General features: G+C 51.5%; 1 protein-coding gene across 12 annotated transcripts in view; it reads left to right on the top strand.

The window, feature by feature from the left end:
* Positions 1-321: 321 nt before the first annotated feature.
* Fbxw10b (F-box and WD repeat domain containing 10B) overlaps positions 322-9,149 on the top strand; it is a 32,033-nt gene continuing 23,205 nt past the window's right edge. For all 12 annotated transcript variants that reach the window (XR_009584397.1, XR_009584398.1, XR_009584399.1 and 9 more), the window contains exons 1-5: positions 322-1,022; positions 3,104-3,274; positions 5,511-5,711; positions 5,805-5,932; positions 6,636-6,758. Coding sequence is in view for 9 of the 12 variants with exons in the window: in XM_060363512.1 (XP_060219495.1) it covers positions 509-1,022; positions 3,104-3,274; positions 5,511-5,711; positions 5,805-5,932; positions 6,636-6,758 (1,137 nt within the window). In the remaining 3 variants the exon portion in view is untranslated. The remainder of the gene's footprint in view (positions 1,023-3,103; positions 3,275-5,510; positions 5,712-5,804; positions 5,933-6,635; positions 6,759-9,149) is intronic.

Below are 9,149 nucleotides of genomic sequence, written 5' to 3'. Positions count from 1 at the left end.
TGATAACAAGAGGAGTGAGTATAATAGGCAGAGCCTTGGAGCAGCCCCTGGCTCACCGCTACAAAGGAAGGTTACATCTACATTTATACTCACGAATATTTAAAAGTCCGTAATGATGATGGCAACAAAGATGCAGGCATTTTTTTTTCTTTTTCTTTTTTTTTAAAAAGGAAGCATGTGTATTTTACATTTGGTTAACAGCACAGCTGCTACAGAAATGAGATGACCAGCTCTTCCAGAATATACAGCAACTGTCTCTACTTTTGTAGCTCCAGGTTTAGGAGATTTACGGTAAAGCTATGTTTCCAAGGAAGTCAGGACCAGAAAGCCTGACTTCTGCAGGCAGTTTTTGGGTCATTGCTTTCCATCCATTGCAGTGGCTTCAGTTTTCTCCAATGGTTATCACAAAGAGACTCCAAAAAGGCTGTTTCTCTGCTTACCCTGTCCCTCTGGTGTTCGGTGGTATTGCTAGCAGGCAAGGTTAAAATGAACTGGTCACCTCAGAGCCATGGAAAACATGGAGCCAGGGCTTAGTCAGGCCCCCTATTTTCGCTGCGAAAGGGGACTGGACTGGGTCCCTGTGTGCCAGAAGTGTGAAACCTGTGTCTTGGCGTGGAAGATCTTTGCCACCAAAGAGTGGTTCCGGAGGGTCAGTGAGACATCGCAGAGGAGGTTTCTAGTCAGCGTCCTGGGGCAGTTCAACAGCCTGTTCCTGTTACACTACTTCCAGAGACTCCTCCAGCCCACCCAGGGGAAGGACTTCGTCTCTAACAGGTCCCGGATCAACATCGGCAGGCGGGAGGGGAAGAAGGAGCGGGTGGTGAAGTCTTCCCTGAACCAGGTGTTGGATAGAACGGCGGAGCAGAAGATGAAGGACATCCTGGTCTGGTTCAGCAACAGCACCCATCGGACCAAGGCAAATTACACTCTCCTGCTGCTGCAGATGTGCGACTCTAAGCTACTGCTCACTGCTGCTGACGTGATCAGGGTCCTGTTCATGAAGGAGTGGAACAATATCTCAGGTGAGAGCCGGGGCCCCGGGGACCCCAGCACAGCTGTGTAAGGGAGGGGAGCAGACGGGCTTGGGAGGGCAGGAGGAGGTCTGCCCAGGGTTCCCGTACGGGTCTGTGAACCTGGCCCAGGGGCTGGTCCGAGGCGGTGTCAAGCTGTCTCCTTCTGGCTATGCAGACATCGCTGGACCTTGCTGGGAACCTTCTCCGTCCTTGGTATCGACACGGAAGTCTTGGAAATGTTTGTGTGGTTGGTTCTGGGAAGCAAAGGAAATCAGGAGAGAGACCAGACTTGTGATTAGGAGGGGTCAGGAGGTGTAGAAGAGAAGGCTTCGCCAGTGATGGGAGAACAGTGGGAGGGGTGGTCTCTTGGGAGAGTTTTGGCGTTTGAGCTCTTGAAGGAGGGTAATTCCTGTCCCCAAAGGCTATTTGAGGAGTGGTCATACTTATGGACTAACGGACCCCTCCCCCACCCTTACAGTCAGGGTCTGCTTTTCTAGGCTGGCCTAGAAACGAGATCTTTCTTCCTCAGTCTCCCAAGTGCTGGGATTCCCCGCATGCACTCTACACCACTTGAAAGGAATTTCAAAGCCAGATGACCTAGGGTGCAATTAGATCCTTACGTAAGAAATAAACTGGTTTTTGATTTTTTTTTAAAGTTGTTTCTTTAGTCTGTGGTTTTTGCCTATGGATACATGTGTGCACCATGTAAATGTCTGGTGCCCGAGGAGTCCAAAAGAGGGAGTTAGATCCCCTAGAACTGGAGTTACAAATGGTTCTGGGCTGCCACGTGGGTGTGAGGAATCAACTCTGTGTCCTCTGCAAGAGCAACCAGCGCTGTAAGCATCTTGAGCCACCCGTCCAGCCCCTCTCTCCGTGTCTCTGGTGTCAAGGCTATGATAATAAAGGGTGAGACAGACGGCTGTGAACAAGCTGTGAAGAATCCAAGGGCATTAAAACCTAGGGGCGCTGCTCCCTAAGTTTATAACAAAGAAACCAAAGTCTGGGGAACCTGAGCCCTGGGGCTTGGTCATCCAGCAGGACAGCAGAGAGGAAGCATCTGCCCCCAGTGGCCTCCACTGCACTGTGGGCTGCTGGGCAACACGTGGGCCACGCTCACAGCTCTGCTTCTATGGCGCCACACCAGCTGTAGGAATTGGCGGTTTACCCTGGGGGTTGTCTAAGCCCAGTTCCAGAGTGCATTAAGGTTCTTTGTAGGAGAGCATCTCTCTGCAAACGTTAAAAGTTTCGGGGCTGGAGGGACGGTTGAGCAGTGAAGGCAAGGTTCTGCTTTGCAGATGGCCCACACTGGGCAGGTCACAACCCCCAGCTCCAGGTGCCCGATGCCCTCTTTTGAACTCCCAAGGGCATGAGCATGCAAGTGTACACATCTCCTCACCGACACATTATTAAAAATAATAAAAATAAATAGGTTTTTAGAGTTAAGATTTCTAATCTGGATACAAGGGCGGTTCTACAGTGAAGGAAGTTAGCAAGAGCTTAGGAGAGAGGCCCTTCCTGCAGCTCCTTCCATGGCCGCACCACAGTCTCCTTAGGCACGGAGGGATGACAAGATTTGCAGCATAGATTTACTGGCAGAGCCTCAGTGGAGGCTTTCTGAGATTTTTCACCCAGAAACTTGGAGGCCTTGAATAAAACAGCAAGCCTCTCATGTCTTTTGTATGTATGTACCTCTGTGTGTGTGGGGGGGAGGGGGCACGTGAGGCATTGATTCCAAGACCTCAAGATCCATAGATGCGCAAGTTCTTTTTACTATAAAATAATCTAATAGCTGCACAGAATCTATGCGACCCTTCCAGATACGTTAAATGGCCCCTGGTTCATTTAGAAAACCAACCGCAGGCCCAACGCTGTGGCAGCCGCTATGTTGTCCTCTCCAGAGACCAGTGACAAAAACTCTGCGTTTGTCTGTTGCAGATGTGGGTTTCTTATTTTTATTTTCGATTTGACCTGAGACACGCAGGAAACTGACTATACTTAAACAAAGGGAGGAAAGATCAGACCTTTTCTCTCTACTCCATTTTCCTCTGCACACCTACTTCACAAACGTGTCTGTTTTTTTTATTCTTTAGGCCTTTACCGAGGCACCTCTGAGATAATGTTTTTCCCCGAGAAAAGCTACAACTCTACATCCGATGCCTCGTATGTCTACTGGGAAGCCAGACCGAGACCCATGTCATTCCCGATGTCCAAACTTTCATCCAATAAAATAGGGGCTGAGTACAAAGAAAAACTTGCTGCTGGTAAGTCAGGCTCTTCCAAGAAATCCGACATTGTGCCAGATGAGTTCATGGTTCACCCTATGGCTTTTTTTTTTTTTTAATTTTTGGTGGGTCTTTTGTGACTTGATGGCATCCTATGTCGATAGTCTGACTTAAGTTTTCTTCTTTTACCTTGTAATGGTGATCGAGTAGTAAATGCGTTTTGCTGTTGCTTTTTTTTGAGTCAGTCTTAGTATCTGTCCCAGCTGGCCTTGAACTCACAATGCTCCTTGACTCACAGTCAAAACATTATTTTTACTTACGATGACTTTTTCAGGACGTGACTTCGTGTGAAGTCAAAGAGCTCCTGTAGACGAAGTTGGGAAATCTCAGTGGAGTTGGAGGCCCTGGCAAGGCCAGAGTTGCCGGGGATGTCAAATGTCAGAAACATTATGTGTTGAGCTCTTGGGTTCTCCCTCCCTTCCCCCCAACCCCCCGCCCCATTTAACTCTCAAAGCTGTTAAGGGGAGAAGGAGAAAAACTTGTCAGTATTAATTACCACATGCTTCCATCTCCATGGTGTCTGTAGGAGACTCCTGAAAATGGAGATCAGAAAGGAACCTTCTAGAGGTTTTCCTCCTCTTACCCTAGGCCAGTGTGCCTGCCTTCTGCCCTCTGAGCTCTGGCGTGGTACACAATGACCTTCTGGAGTTCAGCCCGGTGATGGATTTTTGAAGCACTGGAGCCAGTTTTGTGAGGGAAAGTGGGGAAATATAAGAAAGAAATAAAAAAGCAAGGACGTGACTGCTCCTCGGTATTATGGTGGAGGGGAAAGTTTGTCGTGGATATGGGGTAGAGCATAGTCGGACGCAGGGACATCTGGGAGAGTAGACATGACCCTGAGCTGGGCCATGTGAGGAGAGAAGGGAGGGCAGAGGAGCTGTGGGGAGAGAAGCTATCAGCCTGGGTATGCCAGCTGAGGGATCTGTAACAGGTAGACTGCGGGATGCTGGGAGAATGTGGTGGCCAGAGTCTGCTTTGATACGCTGATGGACACCTCAGTCGGCCAGTTGTCCCAGGTCTGAGACCCAGCACGGGAGAAAGTGGCTCCCCGCCGGAAGACCTTCCCAAGCTGGTCTTTGAAGGAAGGCGGACACATGTCCTCACAGGTCATCTGTCCAGGTCGGCCTGGAATTTGTTATGTTGCCGACTCTGGGTTTTGGCCTGCGGCTCTTGCCTGAGTCTCTCAGGGGTGGAGTTCCACGCAGCTAGGAATCCGTTCTGTGAAATGCACTGTCCATTGGTTCTGCCATGTGTGACCATCAAAAAGTGTACTTCCGTAAACCTGGGACGCACAGCCTCCTTACACCCAGGCTGGGTCACACACGCTGTCTGTCATTGTCTGAGACACTGTGTGATCCACGGCAGTCCATGGAATAAGCATGAGAAACACAAAATACCTTTTAAAATGAAAATTCCCAGTTTTAAAGGTATGTAGAATAGCGTGAGGGCCGGTCACGTGACCACCATCTGGCTTCAACAATGATCAATGTTTGAGCAGTCTCAGTATGTTTGTGATGCTGGTGACTGAACCCAGGGCCTCATACTAGCTAGTAAGTGCTTTGCTATTGAGCTACACCTCTAACTTGGAACTTTTATTTCACTCTCTTTCCCAATTTTTAAATGGTTTCAATTTTTCTCAGCATTGTGTGTGTGTGTGTGTGTGTGTGTGTGTGTGTATGTAGGTCCTGGATGAGTGCATGTGCAGGCCAGAGGCCAGAGGTTGCCGGCAGGTGTTCTTAACTGATCTCCATTTGATTTTTCGAGGCAGGGTCTCTCACTGAACTGGGAGCTCACCTTTTGCTAGGCTGTGAGCCCCAGGGCCCTTCTGTTTCTGCCTCTCCACTGCTCGGATTTCAGGTGTGTGCCACTGCACCTGGCTTTTAAGCTGGTGCTCAGGATCAAAACCCAGGTCCTTGTGTTTGCACAGCAAGCACTTTATGGACTGAGCTCTCTCCCTGGCCCTCAGTGGAGCAGCTGACAAGAAATTCAGGCTAAGACGCCATGTCAGTCTCTGAACACGCTCAGCTGAAAAGCACCTGCCTGTTTGGATCAGGAGGTTCTGCTGCAGGCGGGATGGAGGTTGATTAGGATATTCGGTGGCCTAGGGGTAAGCATGGAGTTTTATTCGGGGGCAAGCTTTGTGGTGGACTTGTTTGGGGACTAGCCTTACGACAGACCCCACTCAACCGTCTACCTTTCTCCGTCTCCGCTCCAGCGCAAAAACAAAGCAGCTCCTTCCAGTTTATCTCCGACATGAATAAATACCTGTTTGGAAAAGAGGGCATTTACAAGCTGGCAGAAGACCCGGGCGACCTGCTGCTCAGCCTGGAACAGATCCATGTCCTGTCTTCTGGGTTCAGCAGACATCGGGACTTCATTCGCTACCTGCCTCTCCACCTCTCCAAGTACATTCTAAGTATGCTGGGCAGGGGAGGGGATTCCTCGGCCACTTCCCAGCGGGGCCTGGCCCAGGGGGTTTCCGGGTCCATCTTCTTTCTTTTTCTCCCAGGGATGCTGGATAAGAACAGTCTGAACAGGTGCGCCTTTGTGAGCCAGCACTGGGCCACTCTGACCCAGCAGGTGAAGCAGGACCTGGCCATGAACTCCTTCATTCAGAACCAGATTTCTGTTCTGCAGGTACTTTGGGGCTGAAAGGGGTGTGTCCGGAGACCGGCTCTGTTTCCACACCAAGGCCGGACCTTTGTGTCTCCTTGGTAGCCTCCAAACAGAGCTCCCCACCCACACGCTGAAGCGCTCGCTCGAGCGGCGCAGACCAAGCTCTGGCGGCTTAGCCTGTGCAGCGCGCACACAGCAGCCAGAACGCGGCCCTCTGCATTTTCAAGACTGTCGCCTGCTGTGAGCCTCACTGTGATTCCACCGTAGACAGCTCTGGACCCGCGGGACCCCAGGCCCAACCCAACTTAAGAGGGGCAGGAAAATCTCCCTCCCGCAAAGGCGAGGGGACCCAGCTGCCAGGCAGCTGATCCTCCGAGCCAGCTCGGAGCTGTGCGCGCTTGCTCTTGCAAGGCCTGCGCCCAGCGGGTTTAGGTCCGTAGGAAGTGTGCCCCGACTGGGGACACCTCTGCCTCTGTTTCTCACCTGAGACCGGAACGCATTTGGCCTTCCCTATCCTTGCTTTGTCCAACACAATCCTGGTGTAACTGAGCAGGTCTGGGCCTTCAGCGCTCAAGCACCGTCCACCGTATGGGTGTGTGTGTGTGCGCGCGCGTGCTCGAACTCGTGTGCTCACGTGCTTTAATGGATCCCTGTCTTGGTTCTGTGGCTGCTGTGGATAGCGCGCAGACGCCCCAGTATGGCCTGTATTCCTTTGCCCACACAGGGGTCCTACATGAGGGGGATAGATCCCACCTACGCCAACAAAGTCTCTGTCCCCGTTCCCACGATATCGGACGACGAGAAGCGCATGCGGTCCAAGAATCAGAAGTGGAAACTGAGAGCAAAGGTGGGTGCCCACGACGCGCGGGCTCAGCGGTTCAGAGCCTCACACTCCTGTCGGCCACCGAGGGTGCGCACACTGCGGGAGGGCGTGGGCGCTGGGGAGTACTACAGCCTGGAGAGATCACTGCGTGCCTGGGGGGAGGAGCTCCGCGCCGGGGGGAGGAGCCGTGCCCCGGAGTGCTCCTCCGCAGGAGACACAAAGGGAAGAGAGTCGGAGTTTTGAGCATTTACTGTCCGGATGTTGTAGTTGCCCCTAAGATTCCATTTCTACCCCTCCCTCTGGGTTGAGGTCCCATTCATTCTAAAGTCCGTTTAGTTGGCACCAAGAGGATATTTAATGAGGAGTGGTTTGACTTGGGTTCCCGTAGGGAGCCTGTGGGGCATAGAGATGACTTATGTCGCGTGTGCGCGTGTGTGGGTGCGTGTTCAAGTGTGTGTATGCGCACGTGTGTACAGGCAGAGAACAGAGAGGAGGGAGCAGGTAAAGGCCTGTAAAGGATGGTGAGACTGATGAACTCAGAGCCTGCTGCCCTCCCAAAGGCCTGGTAGCTACCCTGGACTACCAGCTGGAGCTGATCCTGCCACCGAGGACTGTGCAATCTGACCCCCAGACAATCTGGATTTTCAGGAGATGGTAGAAACCTGAGTTATGGGAAATCTCTTGTACTGCCCGCTGTGGAGGTGGCACACGCCTGAAGTCTCAGCTTCGGCAGGAGGATGGCCTACAATACATAGGGAGCCCAAGGGCAGCTTGTGCTGGCTCAGAAACAAAGAGAACCACAAAAGGAACCTCTAGCTTTAAACAACAACAACAACAGCAACAACAAACAAAACAAAACAACACTGATAGCAGCCAGCTAAAAGACTTTTTGTTTTTTAAACAAACTACGTAAACTAAGAAAAGACATTTGTCAATCTTATTTACCTGCAGGCTCTCATCTCTGAGTTCATCTGCTCATTTTGTCAATAAAGAAATGGAGGCCCAGGAAGAGCAAGGGCTTCTGTCCAGTTGAGTGACAGAGGCACATGTTAAACACACACATACACACACACACACTCTCACACACACGCAAACACACACACGTCTTTTCTAAGTTTGTTCCTCTTTTATGTCTAACAAACTTCGTGGGCCCTGGAGATAAGGCAGAAGAATCTCAAGTTCTTCTGAGGCGAGCCTTTCAGGCATCTCTGTGCGGTTAAAGATTAAGAAGAGTCAACAGAGGGATGAAGGCATCGGAGGAAGAGCCCAGGACATGGAGGAGAAGGCTGCGTGCAGAAGAGACTTCAAAGGGGGATGTCCCCAGGCCTGTCTGATGTCGTCGGCTGCTCTCATGGCAGCGTCACTCTTTCCTACCAGCCTTGCGAGGCTGCTTTCAGCTTTTGGAGGGCTGGGTTGAGGAATGGAACCTCTGTCATCCGTACCAGAAATTTTCATGCCTGGCAGGCTGGAGCCATTCAGAAATTGCCTGGTGAATGGCTCCGGGGCAGGAAGGAGGTAAGGGGGAATAAAGAGAGGGAAGAAGGAAGGAGAGAAGAGGAGAAGCGAAGGGAAGAAGGGAAGCTGAGAGGCGGAGGGAGTCATCGCTGTTGAGAGTTCATAAGGCTTGTTCCCCCTCCCCGAGCCTCACATATGTTACCTGTCAGGCGATGAGAGTTCTGTGTGAGCAGGCCGTCTACTTTGTGAGTCAGCTGCAAAGACAGCGACGTTCAAGCCTGTGTGACCTCAAATGCACAGAGCGCAGCATAGCTTCACATGTGGCAGAGCATGCCAATCATGCCCACAGAACCTGTGTCTCGGCCTGAAATGCGCCTGACTCCCCCCCAAGCTCTTCAGACCTTCAGATATGGAATCTCTGGAGGTCAATACTCAGCTGAGTACACGCACGCACGCACGCACGCATCCACTTTAAGAAGGGAAAAATGGGGCGCTGGGTGGTCAGAGGGACGGTGTTTGAAATGTGTGGCTGAGCCACACAAAGACTTCCATCCGTGTGTAAGGTGTGAGGGTGAAAGAGCCTGCTCTGTCATTGGAGTTAACGTCCCTAATACCAGCACTTCCGATTAAAAAGCACAAGGAGGTAAAAACGAGTTGCTGAAACAATATCGCCCGCACATTTGAAGACAGACAGATGGCCCGTGCCCTTTCACCACATGGGTGCTAACGCTGAAAGTAACTGTGGAAGGGCGCCCATACTGCGATGAGGAGCACGGCACCACGGGCGTTTGCGTCCGTGGGAGCACACACAGGAGTGAGGGTCGACACTAAATCTACAACGGGTCAAAAAGACCTTGGCAAGTGTTCAGAGAAAATAAAGGAGGAGCCGAGAGCATGAATGGACTCCACCTGACAGGGAAAGACCGGGCAGGATGATCCTTGGATCAGCAAGCAGTGCTG

This window comes from Meriones unguiculatus, chromosome 11, assembly GCF_030254825.1.
Source record: "Meriones unguiculatus strain TT.TT164.6M chromosome 11, Bangor_MerUng_6.1, whole genome shotgun sequence".
Lineage (NCBI taxonomy): Eukaryota > Metazoa > Chordata > Mammalia > Rodentia > Muridae > Meriones > Meriones unguiculatus.
This window is presented reverse-complemented; position numbering and strand designations above follow the sequence as displayed.